At 54.0% G+C, this 20,162-nt stretch overlaps 1 protein-coding gene and 1 long non-coding RNA gene across 17 annotated transcripts in view; one reads left to right on the forward strand and one right to left on the reverse strand.

Moving 5' to 3' along the window:
• Positions 1-20,162, forward strand: part of AGAP1 (ArfGAP with GTPase domain, ankyrin repeat and PH domain 1) — a 558,467-nt gene that overhangs the window by 204,815 nt on the left and 333,490 nt on the right. For all 16 annotated transcript variants that reach the window (XR_014829145.1, XM_021075539.2, XM_021075540.2 and 13 more), the window contains 3 exons: positions 6,065-6,150; positions 10,653-10,794; positions 15,416-15,550. Coding sequence is in view for 15 of the 16 variants with exons in the window: in XM_021075539.2 (XP_020931198.1) it covers positions 6,065-6,150; positions 10,653-10,794; positions 15,416-15,550 (363 nt within the window). In the remaining variant the exon portion in view is untranslated. The remainder of the gene's footprint in view (positions 1-6,064; positions 6,151-10,652; positions 10,795-15,415; positions 15,551-20,162) is intronic.
• On the reverse strand, positions 3,578-9,011 carry LOC146396219 (uncharacterized). The gene is made up of 2 exons (XR_014829156.1): positions 8,965-9,011; positions 3,578-7,853 (listed from the first exon to the last, which is right to left on the reverse strand). It is a non-coding gene; the product is annotated as an uncharacterized LOC146396219 (long non-coding RNA).

Genomic DNA, 20,162 nt, shown 5'->3' on the forward strand with positions numbered 1-20,162 from the left:
ACAGGCAGCCTTGTCTTGTGCATGGAGAACTAAAGATGGACTCCCGCAGGTGAAACGTGAGACAGTGATGGGCAGGTCTCTTTCTTTGCAGCTCCTTACGCGTGGGGAAGGTCTTTGGAGCTGAAGACAGCTCCTTTCTGGCGTCGTAAGTGGAGTAAGAACTGCCCCTCCCCGCCGCCACTGTGGACAGTGTGTGTCATGAACGGTCTTAGCAGAAATGCACGTGGAGGAGACGAGAGCTGAGAGTCCGTCAGCGCGTCTAGGTTTGGGGCTCACGCTGTGGTCTCCTGGTTGCGGGGGTGTCGGTCGGTGTCAGAACTTCTCTTCCACCCCCGTAGATGCGGGTGTTGACGAGGCTTCTGTATCACAAGATGCCGTGAGGAATAATGGCCGTGACGTGGGACGAGAAGGGCTCTCGAAACTCCAAAGTATCATAAGGCTTGCTGCTCCCTGGGGCGCTGCTGTGGGACCGTAAGGATGTGTTAGCAGCCTTCAGCCCAGTGAGCCAGAAAGACAGCGACAGAAAAGTCAGACGTCTCTTGGAGGGTTTACTGCCAACAACACTTTTTCTTTTAAATGAGAATTCGTTTTTCTCTTTTTCCCCCTTAAAGCAGAAATGCCAACGCAGGTGAGATGGCGATACCTCTCCGGTATAGACAGACCTTGTGTTGAGGGGGGCTTCACTGCAGATCCATCCTACCCAGCTGAGTCGAAATAGCACCTACGCCAGCATCCCAGATTCCAAACGGGTCCCCACAGCATGAGGCCAGGATTCAGGGGGGTGACCTTGAAACCTTGACCTTGAAGCCTTGAGAGGAATTGGTTACCCTTAAGTTCTTCTTCAAGATACTAAAAACACAACAACTGACCTCTTCTTCCTGGAGTGCGAGTCACGGCACATCCCTGTCGGCATCTCTGTTCTTGGTGGGGTGCGTTCTGGTCCATCCGTTACCCATTTCTGGAAGAAATGAAGGCTTTGACTCACCTAAGAATGTAAGCTCAAGGGCAAACAAAGGCAACCAGGGCAGGTTTCTGGAAACTCTGAAAACTAGCCTTTGGGTGAACCAGGAATGTAATAAGTTGGAGGGGAGGTTGGGTCCTGACGGGAAGGATGAGGTGGAAGCAGCCCTTCCCCTGTCCAGCAAAACTCAGTTAAGAAAATCAAGCCCTGGGCTTCCCGTCGTGGCTCCGCAGGAACGAACCTGACTGGTGTCCATGAGGACTTGGTTTGATCCTTGGCCTGATCCGAAGGTTAAGGATCCCAGCGTTTCCTCGAGCTGTGGTGTAGGCCGGCAGCCCCAGCTCCTACTCGACCCCTAGCCTGGGAACCTCCATATGCCGCACCTGCGGCCCTGAAAAGGCAACAACAGCAAAAACATCAAGCCCTGAAATGAACCTGCTTCTCTCCACCCATCTCTGCCTATTGGCTGAATACCTAAGGCAGTGCTGTTTATCTCTGCCGACTTCACCGCATCTTTGGGAGGGATGGATTTCAGTCAGAAGGGGCCTCTGTTTTCCCTTCCCGTGGAGATGTTATCACAGGTATAGGACCCAGGTGGCCCGTGGACTCGGAGGGCAGGCAGCTGCCCGTGGGGCCCTGCACACCTCTGCACAGGTGGTTGGTGCCAAACTTGTGTCACTGGCTCCGAATACAGGGGTCAGGTTTGGGTACACTTTCTAAAAATAAAATTATCCCTGAGGCAGTTTAAGATTATGTAATAGTATCTGGCAGTCAGAGAAGGTTGACAGCCATTCCTGTAACAAGTTTATAGTGTGGGCTGTGGGCCAGACTGTGCATTAAGGGCTAGAAATACAGAGCTGGAGAAAATAGACCTGCACGGATGTACAGCCAGCACCCGGTAGTTCCACATCCCAGATTCAGCCAAGCACAGATCGAAAATATTCGGCCAAAAAAGAGAAAAAAAATTACAGGAAGTCTCTAAAAACAAAACATGAATTTGTCTCATCTTAGCAACTATTTATGTGGCATTTATGTGGTACTTAGGACTGTACATGGCATTTACACTATATTAGATATTGTAGGTAATCTGGAGATGATTTAAAGAATCCAGGAGGATGTGTGTAGGTTATGTGAAAATACTATGCCATTTTATTTATTCATCTCTTTTGTCTTTTTAGGGCCATACCCTCCTGGAAGTTCCCAGGCTAGGGGTCGAATCGGAGCTGTAGCTGCCCGCCTATACCACAGCCACAGCAACTCGGGATCTGAGCTGCGTCTGTGACCTACACCACAGCTCAGGGCAGCACTGGATCCTTAACCCATTGAGCGAGGCCAGGGGTTGAACCTGGGTCCTCATGGATACCAGTCGGGTTTGTTAGCCACTGAGCCATGATGGGAACTCCTGCTATGCCATTTTAAATAAGAGATTTTGATATTCTTGTGGGCCCTGGAACCAGTGCCACATGGATACTGAGGGACCACTGTAATTGGAAATTGGATTATCAAATAGGCATTTAAAAATCTCCATTAAAGTCGAAATTGAATGTAAAGTTTGGTGGTGTCCTGTACAGATTTCGGTAGCAAAAGGTCTAATGGCTGGGATGGGATGGTGGGTTTGAACTTAAAGTATTGGGAGGGTGGCTCCTGATGAATGCAGACCAGCTTGGTGCTACCTACGCCTGCACCCCAAGCTTTTTTTCCCTTTGTGTTTCTAAAGTGAACTGTGGAGGAGTTCCCTGTGGTGCCAGCAGCTTGGGGACCTGGCATTGTCACTGCAGTGGCTCATGCCACTGCTGTGGCATGGATTTGATCCATGGCCTGGGAATTTCCAATTGCTGCAAGTGCGGCTAAAGTAAATAAATAAATAAAAATAAAGTGGCATTCCCACTTGGCCCGGTGGGTTGAGACTCTGACTGCAGCGGCTGGGGCACTGCCAAGGTGCAGATTTGATCTCTGACCAGGAGCAGTGGGTTAAAGGATCCAGCATTGCTGAAGCTGTGGCATATGTGGCAGCTGTGGCTCAGACTCAGCACCTGGCCCGCGAATTTTCATATGCTGTGGGTGTGGCCATGAAATTTAGAAAGAGAGAGGGACAGAGAGAAAGAGAGTGAACTGTAGGAAGCAAACGTTTTAAAGATTTCCTTTGCTTGCCTGCAGGGCTGTGTGTCTCCAGTACCCCCTGGTTCTGTTCCCCCTGAGGCTGCTGATGTTCAAGCAGCAGTAGGTGTTTAATTTTTATATGTAAGCTTTATTAATCATTTTCTTACTTTCTCACAGTCTGGGTGCTTAATCACCTGGTTGAATTTTTTTGAATTAATCAGACATTTCTCTCTCTCTCTCTTTTTTTTTTTTTTTTTTTTTTTGTCTTTTTGCCATTTCTTGGGCCGCTCCTACAGCATGTGGAGGTTCCCAGGCTAGGGGTCGAATCAGAGCCGTAGCCGCCGGCCTACGCCAGAGCCACAGCAACGCGGGATCTGTGCCATGCCTGCCACCTACACTACAGCTCACCGCAACGCCGGATCCTTAACCCACTGAGCAAGGCCAGGGATCGAACTCGCAACCTCATGGTTCCTAGTCAGATTCGTTAACCACTGCGCCATGACGGGAACTCCTCTCTCTCTTTTTTTTTAAAGGGCTGGCTGCGCCTGTGGCACACGAAAGTTCCCAGGTTAAAGGCGGAATTGGAGCTGCACCTGCTGGCTGACACCATAGCCGCAGCAGCATGGATATGAGCCGCATCTGCAACCTACACGGAAGACCCTGGATCCTTAATCCCCTGCGTGAGGCCAGGGATGGAACCTGCATCCTCATAGATAAGATGTCTGGTTCTTAACCCACTGAGCCACAACGGGAACTCCGCTAATTATCAAATCTTTGGGTTCACAGCAAATGCATTTGTAGTGTTTTTGTTTCTCGATGTGTATATAACACCAGAAAAATTATACAGATTCGTTGCAAGTGTCTAATATTTGGCATCGTACAATATTGAAAAGACATACTAAGTACGTATCTTGGAGTCGTAAAGTGATTTTAGAATTGGAAGGGGCCTTAGAGGTGGAGGAGCGAATCACTCCTTTTGGAGCTGATGAAAATGAGGTCCCACGGCCTTTGCTTGGAGGGAAGCAGAGGAGCAGAAGGAGGTCTGCAGATCCTTAACTTCAAAACTGTGATTCAACCACATAGACCCGTAACTTGTGAATGTGACTCTGCAAAAGCATGAAAGAACAGCAGTGAGACGCGGCCAGGTGTTTACGCGGAAGACACGCGAGGGCACAGTGACCCAGGGAGCAGCATTGGGCCTCATTCCCGAGAGATGGGTGGTGGGCGTGGGGGTGGCTGGAGGGTCTGCCGTTTCATGGACCCAGGCAGACACAGGGGCAGGGCCACCGCTCCCCTCCTGCTTTGGAGACCCTCAGACGAGTGAGGAACTGGCCGCTGTGCAGAGCCAGGGCAGCTGTGCAGTCTCCTGGAGGTGGAACCCGACTTCATCAGTCCAGGGTTGGCCTCCACGGATGTGCACTCGGATACTGGGAGTCAGGGTGTGTTTGCGGAGCTGCGGGGGCGCAGGGACCCTGAATCAGGGCGGATCCGCCCACTGCTTGAAGCGCAGGCGCAGAGCGCGCCTCCCTTGGCGGGTCCAGCGTGCGCGCGCTCTGTCACATCCTTCGTCAGACATGGTTTTCTCCGTGTTTCTTTCCCATCTTCTCCATCGACTGCCTTCTTTTCTCGGTGTTGGCGGGATCGAAATGAGACTTTATCTGTTTTCGTGTTGGGAAGTGCTAGCTGCTTAAGTCCGTGCTTCTTGCCTGTTACACGGTGCCCAGGCTGGAGCGCAGGGCGAGAGTGGACAGGGCGTGCGCTCGCGTCCAGAGGGTCCGTGGCAGCGGGCCTGCCCCAGCCTGTCGTGCAGGCCTCCGACACTTTTTAGGGGTAGGATGGAGGCTCTAGTTGCTTATTCTCGGGCGCTGGCATGGAAGGTCCCCATTAGCAGGGGGTCCCTATAGTGGAGAACCCAAGGTGACTCCGGGTGGCAAGAGACTGACGTGGCGCCCCCGGGCCCGGTGGGGACACTCCACCGGCCGCGTTCTCCAGCCTCCAGTTGTTTGGAGTGCGCTGGTGTTCTGGAAAGCCTCTGTGCCAAGGAGCTGACACGAGAGCCGGCACTGTTGTGACTCTCTCTCCAGACCATAGCCTGGCGAGGGGCGACTAGGATGGGCTGGGAGCCCAGAACGTGGAAAGGTCGTTTGTCTCTGGAAATGGCAGAGGAACCGGCGCTGGAGAGCTTGGAGGGCTGGCAGCCCGACCCGGGTGCTTAGGGCGGACGCTCAGGCATCTCTCCGGCGTGGGCGCGTGGTCCGCCCCTGCCGCCTTCGCGTGGCCCTCGCCCCCTCCCCAGGCCCAAGCGGGGCCCCGGGTGGTTTCTCGCTAACCCCGCGTGGCCTCTAACGCTGTCCGTCCGCCGCTGCACCGCTGTCCCCTGCTGTGCGGAGATTTGCATCCGGTAGTCTCTGTCTAACCTGTGTCTAGTAGTTGAGCCCCCCCCTTACCTGTGAACCGTGAACCCGGACACACCATCCCCGTGCTGTTTCTATGTTTTCCTTTCAAGAACTGGGTTTCTCTTGAGGAGAATACAGATTCTCAGCCCCTGGATTTATCAGCGTGGCGGAGACCAGGCCCCTGTTGAGCACGGCCAATTCGGTTCCCTTTGGTGAACCCACCCAGAAATGACAGTTTCGTGCTGTTTCCGAGCTCCGGCTCAGCGCCATCCCAGGGGAGCCAAGTCCTGCCTTGACACACAAAGCCTGCGTTCACATATACCACCTTGCCCAGCCACCCTGCCCCTGGCTTCGTGTGGAGGCTGTGTGTGCTCACTGCAGATGAACACGGGTTCGTAAAGATGAACTTTAAAATCTGAGTTCAGTCCTTCTCCCACCATCCAGCGGTTGCTGGAGACAGAGACGAAGCCCCCCGCCCCCAACCACGCAGGGCTGCCTCCAGGCCCACAGCCTGGGGTGTATTTTTCCACAAGCGAAGCCCACGTCTGTGTGCTCTCCTCACGCCCTGTCTTCCCCCGCGTGACAAGACTGTGTGTGTGTGTCACAGGTGGCAGATTCAAGAAGGAGATCGTTGTGGACGGCCAGAGCTACCTGCTGCTGATCAGAGATGAAGGGGGCCCCCCAGAGGCACAGGTGAGTACTACAGGCATTCAGGAAGGTCTCCCCCCCACCCCCCAGGACAGGTGGTTCCAGACCCCCAGCAGGTGCCCGCCCAAAAAGGTGGGAGGGGCCCTATGAGCATGTTTTCTGTGAGGGAGGTTTTTCTCCTCTCCAGGAGAACCTCATTCTGTTGCTCCTTCAGGCAAAATCCTAGGGGGAAGTTTGCGTGCGGCTGGTTTTCACTTTGTCTTTTTAAGAAGGAAGGAAAAGCAGAATCTGCCCTGATTTGTCAACTCAGTTGAATTGACATCTGGAAGTTTCGGTAGTTCCCCCCCCCTCCCCTTTTCCTGTACGTGTTTCATCTCCTGAGGACTGTGGCCATTTAGAAACTTGGATGGAATTTGGAAGTCTGACCACCGTCCGCGGCTGCCCACTGGGCTTCTTGGGCCAAGTCTTTCTCCACCAAAACCCAGGATGCAGCATAGCATGATTTGGGTGGCATTTCTTTGAAAGTGCCTTGAAAAATGAGTGTCATGGAGGAACAGACAGCATGAGTGTGGAAAATGTCTTTCTTTGGTTTTCTTGGTCTCCAGTGTATTATTTTACTTATGTGACAATTTCCTAGCAAAACACTTTAAAGAAACCAAGGGCTAGTCATGGTCAAGACCCATTCAGGGGAATTTAATGTTACAAATTTGCCGTGGCGTTCTTTCTTGAACTTGTCTCTTGGTGAAGGTGCAACATGGGATTATCTATTTAGTGAAAGATGCTGCCTGTGGGTGTGGTTAACGTGCCAGAGCTGTGTGCGCTGTAGCGTGTCTATACCCTACGGGGCAAAAGAAAGATGTTTGGATTTACCGTGTTCCAGGGAGTCTTAAGTGCCACTGACTACAAGCTATGCCAGTATTTAAAAGAAAAATCCTGCCCAGCTATGAAACAGAGCAATCCATAAAGTGTTTTGATTACGGAGATGTCCACGTGGGAGAGATTGGTTTTAGCCTTGCCTAAACAGGGTGCGTGGTAACACTCTCAAAGAAGCAAAAAATAGGTGACGAAGCCGTGTCAGCTCACGTGGAGTGCATTTCCTAATCTGTTGCTACATAAGCAAGCAGGACAAACTGTGACATCTGACACGGTGCCAGAAGGTTCCTGATGGTGGCAAAAGCTAAGTGATTCTTTCTCGGTGGTCCTTGCCCCTGGGCCATCTGTCCTGTTCATCACGAGGCTTCCTCAGAGGCAGCTGGAAGTAGGAGAAGGAAGCGGGGAAAAGTGGGTGTCACCGAGGGTGACTTTCTGGTTTTCTCGGTCCTGCGTGTTTGGAGTGACTGGGCCAACCTCACCCGGAAGAGCACGCCTTGGCTGCGATGTCAAGAATCGAACAGGAAGGTTGAGAGACGTATAGAAGTGTGTGTCAGGGCTGGTGTGCTGGCTGCAGGAGCCCCTGTCTGGGGACCCTGTCCAGGGACAGACACAGGTGAATGGAGAGGTGCAAAGACACGGTGTTTCCACGGAACCCAGCAGTGGGCAGGCAGCGAGCAGGCTGCCTGGGCTGGGGTTTAGCTGTGATGAGAGCAGTCTCTAAAGGAGCCCAGATCCGCGCTGGAGGGGGTGCCCCAGCCGGAGGAATTAGGGGCTCAGGCACTGCCTCCGTCCAAAGATGTCATGAGCCATGATTACAATGAGGGCTGGTTTCTTCCTTCCATCTTTCCTTCCTGGCTTGCTTTTTAGGGCCACACCTGAGGTATATGGAGGATCCCAGGCTAGGGGTCCAGTGGGAGCTGTAGCTGCCAGCCTACACCACAGAACAGCAACGCCAGATCCGAGCTGCATCTGCGACCTACATTGCAGCTCACGGCAACACTGGATCCTTAACCCACTGAGCGAGACCAGGGATCGAACCCGCAACCTCCTGGTTACTAGTCAGATTTGTTTCCACTGCACCACGGCGGGAACGCCGAGGGCTGGTTTCGTAATGAAAATATGTTTTTGGGGTGGAGGTTGCTTTTACTCTTGTTATAAACCCACGGTCCAGGGTTTCCCGCATCTCCACACGGTGAAGTTCAAAATCCCAGGGTTTTTTCACCGGTAATATTTTCCTTCGGAGAAACTGGTGTTTTCACCGGTAATCATTGCCCTGCTGTCGTTGGTAAACGTCTTTTACGTAACTTCAGATGCTTAGGACATGTGACGTCATTTCATATCATAACATTCTCCTCCCGTGTGGTCACTGCAGTTCATTAAAAGATTGCTTTTAGGAAAACAAATTTAAGGCCTGTGATGTGACCAGCAGGGGGGCTTCTTGTGTGTTTGTCCCTATGCCTGCAAAGCACACACGGAGTGAGCTGAATCCGTAAGCCCGGTGAGCCCCTGGCCCCCGTGGGTCAGCTCCTTTAACCCACGGCCCTGGGGACGGTGCTCTGAGACGTCCCATCTTCTCCGAGGAGGCCAAGATCGCGACGGCAGGGCGTAGACAGAGGAGGTGGGCCCACCACCAGGGGTGGGGCCAGGGCCCCAGGAGGTCTCTGTCTCGGCCTGGTCATGAGTTTCTAGCACATACTTCCTGCAGAAGCGTCGTTAGCCTAGAAGCTTCCCTTGTTAAAAGATTTCTCCTTTGGGGAGCTGTCAAGAGGGAGCCTTTCAAAACCAGGCAGAGCGAACTTGAACATTCAAGAAGAGCTATTTGCCGAGTTCCCATCGTGGTGCAGCGGAAAGGAATCCAACCAGGAACCATGAGGTTGCAGGTTCGATCCCTTGCCTCTCTCTCTCAGTGGCTTAAGGATCTGGCGTTGCCGTGGCTGTGGTGTAGGCCGGCAGCTACAGCTCCAGTTCGACCCCTAGCCTGGGAACCTCCATATGCTGCGGGGTGCGGCCCTAACAAGCCAAAAAAAAAAAAACTAATTGCAACTCACCATCCCTGGGCCCCTGTACGTGTGATCTGTTTCCATTATCACGGATCACATCCTACGGTCTCCAAGGGTAACGGGCAGCTTTGTGAAGGATGCTGCAGGGCTTTGAGGCCACGAGCGTTGTATTAGGGGGATGTACAAACTTTGCCAGGATTTTTGGGTCTTTTTTGGTAGCTGGTAGAGAGGCCTCTGGGGTGCAGGGTGGGGGTTTACGGAGTGTCCACATTCTTGGTAAGGGAGCTGGTCTGCATTTCTTCCTAGAGAAGAGGGGGAGCAGCCGTGCCAGCCTGGGTCCTGCACCTGGAGAGGGCTCAGCCATCCCAGGGTTACTGTTCTTGGGGGGGGGGGGGGCTCTTTCTTATTTAATTGCATGTTTATCATCTGAACTTGAGGTTTTTTTTATGTTTGTTACGTGACGTTTCCACACGTTAGCTGAATATGCTTTTCTTTCATCTGTGGACGTCAGAGCTTAACCCACCAACCGTTTCCCCCAGTCTTATCAGAGCTGAAGCCTTGGCCGTCAACACGTATGTGGCGCTGCAGCTTCTTTTAGAGAAAGCACTCGGGATTTTTTTATTTTTTCCATTTTCCCTTGGGTCTTTCATCGACGGGAAGGGGCCCAGACTGTTCCTTGGCGCCGCCTGTGTGACTCTGGGAAGCTCCCGAGCTTCCAGGCCCCTCTGTTCCCGTGGCTCCAGCTTCACAGGTGGTTACCGAGATAAGGGGGCCTGAGGGTATGGTTATTTGCCAGAAAGAGGCTCTCGTGGAAGTGCAGCTGGATGCAGGTGAAACAAGAACAAAATGACGAGAGGCAGGCCTTTCAGTCCCCCCCCCCCCCGAATGGTGCTCCTCTTGTGCAGCGGCTCTGTGAGCGGCTCTGGCAATAAGTAATAATTTCCTGCAAGGCTGCCATAAGAAATGGGTGGCAGCTGGAGTTCCCATTGTGGCTCAGTGGATTTAGAACCTGACATGGCGTCCGTGAGGATGTGGGTTCGATCCCTGGCCTCGCTTGTGGGTTTAAGATGCGGTGTTGCTTGCAAACTGTTGCCTAGGTTGCAGATGCAGCTCAGGTCTGGCGTGGCTGTGGCTGTGGCTGGGATGTAGGCCCCAGGTGCATCTGCAGGTGCGGCCCTAGACAGAAAGACAAGACACGGGCGGCAGGCGGTCTTTACCACAAAGGCCTCCTGTGTGGACGGAGGAGTCGCCCTGGAGGTAGAGGGTTTCTGAGCGGTGGGCGCCCAGAGGCCGGGCTGCATCTCAGGGTCTGGCGAGGCCTCCTGGGCCGGGGGCTCTGTGGGGGACTGAGTGTGAGACAGGGAGCCATAGGGTCCCCCCGTGCCCGTGTCCAGATCGGCTTGGGCGCGAGCGGGGTTTGCTTTCCGAGTCAGGATAGCGGGTGGACATTCCGTGGGGCGGAGTGTCTGGTTCTCCTCTGGGGACGGCGTGGCCTGGGCGGGAAGGGGCCGAGGGCCCCGTTCCAGGCAGCATGTGACAGCGGAAGCTGGGCGTCAGACGTGGCCCGGCCAAAGGCGGCACTGCCAGCCTTACATCCTGTGCTCACCAAGGGGACCCGAGGCTGCCCCTGCCCCTCTGTGTGCCCCCCTCTCACCCGCCTCCTTTTCTCCCCAGTTTGCCATGTGGGTGGACGCTGTCATATTTGTCTTCAGCTTGGAGGACGAGATAAGCTTCCAGACCGTCTACCACTACTACAGCCGGATGGCCAACTACCGCAGCACGAGCGAGATCCCTCTGGTCCTCGTGGGGACCCAGGGTGAGTGGTGGCCGCGCACGGGGCGGGGGCGTCCTCCAGGGGCTCCGCGCTTGAGCAGTAAGTGGACGCATGGCCCGTGCTTTCAGAGGGGAGGGGTTTGGAAACAGCCTAAAGAGGAAATGAGTTCCTGCTGGAGGCTCCCTTTTTACGGGGAGCCTCCCGGCAACTGAAATTGTCACATGGCCTGATTTGATGCTCTCAAGAAATCACTTAGCAACTTCAAAACAGAACACGTGCCCCCACAACCCCTCAGCACGTTAGGAAAAAAGACAGTCTGACTTCTGTATTAGGCTACCCGAATCTCTCTGTTATAACCCCGTTTATAAGCAACCTCAGAGGTTGCCTTTGCCCTGTTCAGATATTATTGATTTCTGATATATTGCAGAATTTCCTTTTCTTCTGTTCTATTTCTCCATGTCTTATGCTCTAGATCTTATTTTGAATCTTGCCGGTCCCTCAGAGAGCATGGACTCCTAACCACGTGGGGATGTTTTGTGGGTTTTTTCTAGGTCATTTAAAACCTGGCCTCTTGGTAAAGTGACCTCACTTACAGGACCCTGGTTCTTGATCCTGGATTCGTTCACTGCTGTACTGGCGTCTGCCGTTGGGAGCTTAACCACGGGATCACACAGAGTGTTTTTAAAAAAGCCGATGAAGGCTAACTTGAAAACGGCTTTGTCAGAGAGATGAGGAACTGAAAAAATAATCACGTCCAGAAGCACTGGATTATCCCTTCATTTGTGGGGGAGGGGGTTGTTCAGCTTCTATTTTTGGTTAATTCCTTTAGAAGTAGCACACCTGCTCTGTCCTTGTCTGCCCCGAGGTATTAGCTGTCTTGAACAGGCAGGAACAGTTAGCTGTGTGGTGGCACCAGGTCTGATGGCGCTGAGAGCTGGCTGGTCCCCTGCCCTGCCAGGAATCTGCACAGATAAAAGGCGTCATGGGGCGGGTGTGGGTTTGGGGAGAAAAAGCAACTATGGAATAAAGACACCTGCTCAGTGCTGGCGGTGGACTGTTAGAGCTGGGTTTTCATGGAGAGCACCTCACTGCCCCACCCCACCCCACCCCCCTTTTTTTTTTTAGCATTTATATCATGGCTGGTGGTCTCAGGACGGAACCCTTCAAAGCAGAGGTGGATTTAGTCGAAAATGGATAGACTTTTTTTTTAGGCCCAAAGCGCCCTCTTGTGGTCACAGGGAAACACAAGCTTGCCTGTGCAAAGCCCTCGGTTCCTGCTCTGCTGTGCAGAATTGGCGTGTTTGAGTTGGCCTCCGGAATATTCTTAATAATCAATATTTTATAGGGGGCAGCTGGTCTAACGCAGATCTTCCTTAAAGCTGCCTTGAAACCGAGGCCGTCGGTTTCCTGTAAGTGGCTCTCCCTGTAGGCCTGCCCAGGGCATTTCTGCGCAAGAGCAGAGTCTGTGTGGGCGGCTCCTTATCAGGTTCAGGGCGTTTGTGTTCAGGGCTCTTTCTGCTGGAGACGCACCTGGATAAAGAGCAGGTGTGTTTTCAGTGTGGGCTGGAGCAGGTGGATGCCTTGTTGCCTTCCTCACAAAGCCGTGTTTAGGGCAGCAGGCAGTGGCGGGTTTGAGGCCCCTGCTTTGAGGTCCTGCAGAGCTGCTTCCCGGCCTCCAGGCTGTGTCGTTGGGTGCCAGGCCTCGCAGGGAGGAGGTGCCGTAAGGCCGTGGGAGCAGCCGCGGGCACCCGATTGTCAAGTGTGCCCTCGCTGTGCTCCCTCGTAGGCCCCCAGACGGCTGGTTTTACTGAGGTACGGCCGGGGCTGCCCACGCCTGCCAGCTTGCACGGGGGCCCACCTGTGAGACCTGTTGGTACCTTAGCAAAACCACGCACCAAAGGAACAGGACAAGAAGTTATCATTAGGGACATTCCTCACCTGAGGGGTCATGAACCAACCTCTCATTCCCCGAGCACTTAAAAGCCCCCATGGAGGACTTCCCATCGTGGCTCAGTGGCAATGACTCCAGCTAGTATCCATGAGAAAGCCAGTTCGATCCCTGACCTCACTCAGTGGGTTAAGGATCTGGCGTTGCTGTGGCTGTGGTGTAGGCTGGCAGCTACAGCTCCAATTAGACCCCCAGCCTGAAAACCTCCATATGCCACAGGTGTGGCCCTACAAAGACAAACAAAAAAGTGCCCACAGAGGAGAGAAGGTGGGGTGAGTGTGGGCTTCTGGAAGGTTCCACCCTCAGGTACTATTAGCTGCTTGCAGACGCGATCTCTCTGAAGCCTGCGTGTTTTTCCTGCTTCCTCGGGGGGCCGCCTGGGGCACCAGAGACAGCGGGTCGGGGGGGATCCCAGATTTCCCTCCCAGGTGGTCTGGGTTGGGGGCCTCAAGAGAGGAGGTTATGGGATGGAGAAGGTGAAGAAGAATCAAGTTCATTCCCCAAGGATACGTGGGGGGATGGTTCTCTCCTGGGTGCCATCGGGGAGCTGGGGGGTGGAGGAGGTGCTGGTGTGATGTGTTTCAGCAGGTTCTGTTTTAAAGACTTGCAGGTCCCGTTGGGTTGAGGGAGAAGCACGAGCTGTGAAAAGATGCAGAGTCACAAGAGTGAAAAAGGAAACTAGATCACGCTCAAGCATGGGGTCCATTTCTGAGACGCCTCGGAAGCCGGGGTGGGACAGACAGGGTGGACACCCCCGGGGAAGGAGGGGCTGGGCGCGTTGGGCCCAGGTCAGGGCCCGTGTTAAGATGGGTGAATGCTCTTGGGCCTGGATTTTCCAGTTTACACCAAAGCCCTGGAAAATTATGGGTTTCTGACTTTTTTCCCACTATTTTCTTAAAAGATGTCTACATCTTTAAAAAAGTACCTCTTTTCCTTAAATTGTGAAATCCAAGCCACACCGATTAATCTGTAAGACAGGAAGATAAGACCAGATGTTGGAGGAGCATCTAGCAGGCCCTGCGTGGAATATGCTGGACCCTCCGTCGTGGCGGCCTTGGTCGTTGTCCGAGAAAAGGTCCTGAGTCAGTTGGTTTCCCTGGAGGTCACTCAGAACTCTCAGTTAAACCCAGTCCATGGGGCTTAAAAAAAAAAAAATCAAGAACAATGAAAGGAGAAAGAGGGAGGGAAAAAAGCATCAAATTATTCACTCAGGATGCTACTTTCGCTTAATGCTTGAACAGCTTGAGTGCCCGAGGCGCTTCTTTTGCAACCACGGACGTTGACAAGCTCCTATGACTCAGGCAGCTGCTGCCCTGGACGAGGAGAGAAAAATCCCATTGGTGGGCTTTTTGTTTAAAGAGCTACCGAGTGTTTCCTGTAGCTTAGGAACCTTCACACCCTCAGGGAAAATTCCAGAAAAAAAGTGTGTGTTACCTTATGGCGCCCCGGGGGCATGAGCATCTCGGCCCTTCCTCTGGTCCTGTGTGCCAGGCACATGGCTGCCCCCACCCCGCAGTTACTCGGTAGGAAGGAAATGGAGGTGGAGGGGGGCTGGTGGATGCCACGCTGAAAAAAAAGTTGGGGGCTGCATTTCTATTTTTTAGGAAGTTAGTGGCTGGTACCTGGTGTCTGTTTTGCTCACCGATGCCCCTGCCTGTACCCACATCCTGCCGGAGAGCCCTGACCTCCTACCTCAGCCACCTGGGCCCCGGTGGTTCTGTTAAGACCCAGTGTGGCTTGCACACTAGTCTGTGGCCCTCCGGTGCCACAAGGCACCTCCCACTCCTGCCGATGCCCTTCGGTCTCCCTGAGACCCCAGGCGCTCCGCGGCCCCCTGCCCCCCACGCGCTCCCCCACCCGGCTGGTGGGCTGGTGGTGGCTGTCCTGCCGCCGCCTCCTGCAGGTGCGGCTACCCGGCCCCTCCCCCCTCCGCTCTTATTTATGCCTCCGTCCCCGGCCAACCTAGGGTCCCCTTCCTGACAGCACAGATTTTTGTTCCTTTTGTTCCCTGGGGTGTCCCCATGTCCAAAACAGGCCTGGGAACCTGGCGGGGGTGTCCAGCGGGCGGACGGGGCATCCGGAGGGGCGGTGCTGCTGGGCGGGGCGCGTCCCCCCCCCCCACCCTCGGCGCCTCGTGCCGAGAGTGGAGACCGCGCCGTTTAACTTTTTAAAAGTATTTTCCGGAGTTCCCGTCATGGCTCAATGGTTAATGAATCCGACTAGGAACCATGAGGTTGCGGGTTTGATCCCTGGCCTCGCTTAGTGGGTTAAGGATCCGGTATTGCCGTGAGCTGTGGTGTAGGTGGCAGACGCGGCTCGGATCCCGCGTTGCTGTGGCTCTGGCATAAGCCTGCAGCTGCAGGTCTGATTTAGACCCCTAGCCTGGGAACCTCCATATGCGGCGGGAGCGGCCCTAGAAAAGGCAGAAAGACCAAAAAAAAAAAAAAAAAAAAAAAGTGTTTTCCTCTGGAGCCACGTTGAGCTCGTTCCCTTTCTGTCTGGTCTTTGCCAACATTCTTTTCTTTCATTTTCAGAAGCAGGAGCCTCTGAAACAGCCGCTTAATCAGGTGTCTGAGATGATGGTTGGGGGGGGGGAGCGCCAGGGTCTGAAAAGAATCACTGCCGCGCTGCGCGAGGGGCAGCTTTGCAGCTGCTCGGGGCCGTCCCCGCGTGCTCGGGGTCACCGTGTCGCCGCTTCCTGTCCTTCCGTTGCAGATGCCATAAGCTCCACCAACCCGCGGGTCATCGACGACGCCAGGGCGCGGAAGCTCTCCAGCGACCTGAAGAGGTGCACGTACTACGAGACGTGCGCCACCTACGGGCTGAACGTGGAGAGGGTCTTCCAGGACGGTAAATACACCCGCGGCCGCGCCCTTTCACCTGCGGCAGGTCCCGGGTCCCTGCGGTGACGGGAGCCTGAGCACGGCCCCTGGGAGGGGCCTCCCAGGTCCAGCCGGGTTCGGGGCACTCACTGGCATCCACCCCAAAACCATCCCACAGCCAGTTCTACGTGTCCCGTTGTGTGACCTCTGAGGGCGAAACACCCTCAAACTGGTGTTTACACACGTGGTGTGTGAGGCCTCCACAGGGACCTTCCTGCCTCACTGGTGATGCTCATTCTTAATTCAGCCCCATTTCAAAAAAAAAAAGTTTTAAGGGGTTCCCACGGTGGCTCAGTGGGTTAAGAACTGGATACTGTCTCTCTGAGGATGCGGGTTTGATCCCTGGCCTGGCTCAGCGGGTTAAGATCCAGCATTGCTGTGAGCTGCCGCGTAGGCCTGGCGTGGCCGGGGCTGTGGTGTAGGCCGGCCACTGCCGCTCTGATTCTATCCCTATCCCAGGAACGTCAGTAGGGCGCAGGTGTGGCCCTTAAAAAAAAGGGGGAAAAAAAGTTGAAGTATTTCCTGTGAGGCTGGAGAACAGGAAAGGAGAGAGTCAAGTTTGGCCAGAGTAACTACGCCTTAGGACTGGTGGCCGAGAGCCCATGCCAGCTTTGGGATCTGTTTCTTTTTCCTGCCGCATTATTGACCCCTCACCTCCAGGACAACCAGGCCTCAGGTGGGAAGTTGTCCTGGGGGCGAGGAAGGTTCCCCTGGGGGATAAAGGGGCTCAGAAGTGATTGCGATGCCGGAAGCCGGGCCGGGGGGGTGGAGGGGGTCTGGGCAGGTTCTCCTCAGGACCTGGGGAAGGGTGCTCCCGGCCAAGGGGCGCATTTCTGGGGGGAGTCGAGGCGAAAAATCCCAGCCCCTCCCCCTCCTGGTGGAACCTGCTTTAGACCTGCCTTTGCCTCGCAGGTTCGGGGGGCTGCTGGGGGCGGGGTAGGTGGCCAGGCTGGGTGCCCTCGGAGGCCGCCCTTGCTGCCCGGGGTCACGAGGCCCTGCCTGCACCAGCGCTGGGGAGACTGTTAATAGGAGTCGGTGTTGGGGATGGGCTGCCCCTGGCATGTCCCCAAGCCCAGCGATGCCTGCTTTTCTTTTACTGTCCAGTCGAATTTTCAGGTGAAATTACAGGGATTCCACACGGTCACCATTTGATTAAATTTCACCGTTGGTGTCCGTTTTTAAACCTTGCGTGTTCTTTCCTTAACGCCCACATCCTTTCCTAAGCGGCCAGCTCTGCCCTCTTTTCCACCTCGCAGGTGACTCCCAGCCTGGCCCTTTTTGAGCCCACTGCGCTCCCTCTCACGTTCCTAGGTAACGTCGCCCAGCACCCGTGCCGGGGCAGCTCAGGGTTCCCAGGGGACAGTTCTGCGACCCCTTCGTCCTTCACCTCACGTTTACACGGGCCGTGCCCACCTGTGCCAGGGAGCAGACGCCCCTTAAACCCTGGGCAGGGCCGGCGCCTGCAGCTCTCTGAATGTTAGTGAGACCGTGGAGCTGCAGACGCCGGCCCTGCCCGCACCAGCAGCACGCGGGGCTCGCCCCAGACGTGGCTCTGTGCGGACAAGGTCGCAGTTTGCCACGGGAGCGCCGAAACCCCGGTGAGAATTGAAGGGAAGTATCACAGATAAAAGGTCCACACACAGGAGCAGCAGGCCGCATCTGGTCAGCAGCCTGTTTTTCAAGGAGCCTTCTCTGTTTCCAGGCTCCAGGAGGGAGGGCTGGGCTGCTCTGGGTATTAGCGCAGAGTTGAGTGTTTCCAACAGGACCTTAGAGCCCATGCAGCCCGAGGTGTCCCCTCTGTGGTCTTTTCCAAAGCCTGCCCCTCCCTGACCTGGGTGATGGGGATTTAGTGCCAGGGCGAATCTCTTGTCCATAGTCATCACTTTGCTTGTACGGGACGGGGTTAGCAGACCTGAGCGTCCTATAAATAACGAGCTCATCTTAGACCTAACAAGTAAGACTCAGCGATGACAAGTTTTGGTACATCCCCCCCAGCATCCGTGATGTCCCAGCCAGTGAGCCAGCCCTGGGGTGCTGGGACCACGTCTTGGTCATCCTTAGGTTGGCTGCTGGCAAGGGGGACGTAGGGCAAGGTCTCCCCACATGTCCTTGGTTAAAACCCCAGAGTGTTTTCTCACTGTGACAGCTCCTCAGTGATTCTGTTGGTGAAGTGTGTTAAACCCGCAGCGTGGGTTTTCACAGGCTTAGGCCATCTCCTGTGCATTTTGTTATTATTTCAGAAACAACGCATCCCCATTAAGTGTTTGGGTTGTACAGACTCTGAAAAAGAACTCACATCCATGAAGTTCCCGTTGTGGCTCCGTGGGCTAAGACTGTGACATAGCCTCTGTCAGGATGCGGGTTTGATCCCTGGCCGCGCTCAGTGGGTTAAGAATCCAGCATTGCTGTAAGCTGCAGCATAGGTGGCAGATGTGGCTCAGATCCCGTGTTGCCGTGGCTGTGGCGTAGACCTCAGCTGCAACTCCAATTCGACTCCTAGCCCGGGAACTTCCATATGCCACAGGTGCAGCCCTAAAAAGAAAGGGGGGGAAAAGAGCTAATATCCAGGATACAACTTCTGTAACTATTGTGATTTTATTCTTAAGTTTATTTACATGAAGATGAAGTGGGGGGTTACTCTGAATATTTTATATGGTAATGAGAGGGTAAGTATTTTTATTCGTTAAGTATCAGCTCTCGAATCACTGATGGTAAAAGCAGTCGTTAATTGAGAGGAGAATCTTGGTACTTAGAAATCATTAACAGTAACCATTTTAATGCTCAAGGAAAAAAAAAAAAAACAAAACCCAAAACTTGGAAAGTTTACAGCTAAAGAAATCAAGGCTCAGAATAAAATTTTAAAAAAGAAAAAAAAAAGAAATCAAGGCTCAGAAAAGTCATGTGACTTGACCAAGAGGAAGTGTGGGAGCCAGGAGCTTAGGTCCCCAGCCATCCTGTCCTCGTGGCGAAGCACGTGGTCCTGCCCACCTCCCCGGGGGGGAGGTTGGGGGAGGGGCATGCGTTCAGCACGCAGGTTCACTGCTCATTCTTGCACTAAGTTTCTCTGAGTTTCTTTTTTGACTTTAGGGCTTCCTTGCTTTTGTATCCTTTTTCTATCTTTGCAGTGTAGAAAGAGGAAATAAAGAAAACATTTGTAACTTCTGTGTAGCTTTGAGCTTATCAATAAAAGAAGCAGCCAGGCCAGGCCTCCACTGGCTCCTGTGGGCGGAGCTCCCAGTCAGCTGGCCGCCCAGCTTGACTTCGTAAAAGACCAGGGACTTGGGTCTTGGCTTCTTTGACTTGAGGCTTCTCTTGCGAGTCCTAAAACAGAAGACAGGGTGGGAGGTTCATGGAGAAACGGGATGTCTGTTGACTCTTCTCTTGTTGGTGTAGTTGTCCCATGGCTCCTGCAAAGTAAGTCAAGAGATGGGATCTTGGTGAGCCTTGGGTGTCTGCAGGCAGGCACGTCGGTTGGTGCATTTATTTATTCACTCATCCCTCCGTCCTCCCATTCATTGCCATATTTGGGTACCAGCCTTCCACCCGCCGCGCCTCTGGTCGGAGGTAGAGGTATAATCAGAGCACAGGCAGGGCCGGCCTTGGTGGAGTGACAGTCTGGTGGGAAGGATAAACTTGGAACAGTACCCAGACGTGCAAGTGGCATCTTGTGCAGGGAGCACGGTTGGACCAGGCTGCCTTCTGACGCCCCTTCTCAGCAGCCCGGGGTCACCCTCTGCTTTGGAGGGCGCGCGGTATGGGGAGCAGATCACGTAGCCTTCACAGGGCTTAGGAAAGTAAGATGTTGGTTTTTTTTTTTTTTTTTTGCTTTTTAGAGCCACCCCTGTGGCATGTGGAGGTTCCCAGGCTAGGGGTGGAGTCGGAGCTGCAGCTGCCGGCCTACACCACAGCCACAGCTGTGCAAGATCCGAGCCACACCTGTGACCTACATCACAGCTCAGGGCAATGCCAGATTCTTAACCCACTGATCGAGGCCAGGGATCAAACCCACATCCTCATGGATACTAGTTGGGTTTGTTACTGCTGAGCCACGATGGGAACTCCCAAGATTCACTTTTGCGAGTTAATACCTCACTGTTCCTGCTTCCCCCAGGCGGCCAAACCTGACCTGAGATCTGCTTACCGAACTCTTTGTCCCAGGAGAGCCCTGGCGGGGCTGGGGGGTGTTGTTCTGGGACCCCTGCAGGCTGCCCGGGGCCCACCCCCTCGACTCTCAGTCTTCCCTGCAAATTCTCTGCAGCCCTATTCGCCACATCTGGGAGAGGAACTACAGGCTGTGGTGTTTTTAAAGTTAGGATGTTTTAAAGTGATTTCTGTTTGGCATTCAGTTTTTTGGAAGTCCCTGGTCATGTGTTCAGATTAGGGCCTGGATTCATGAGCAAACATGATCACAGAAAAATTCAGTTCATTCTCTGTAGGTTAATTGTTTCTCTAGGGCTGTGATTTTTTTTTTTTTTTTAATTTCCCCCCCTTTTTTTTTGTCTTTTTAGGGCCACACCAGCAGCATATGGAGGTTCCCAGGCTCGGGGTCGAATCGGAGCTGCAGCTGCCGGCCTACATGA

This window comes from Sus scrofa, chromosome 15 (genome assembly GCF_054392235.1).
Source record: "Sus scrofa isolate SSC_HxYL_T2T_F1_AM1 chromosome 15, Sscrofa_HxYL_maternal_Yorkshire_Landrace_v2.0, whole genome shotgun sequence".
In the NCBI taxonomy this organism is placed as follows: Eukaryota; Metazoa; Chordata; class Mammalia; order Artiodactyla; family Suidae; genus Sus; species Sus scrofa.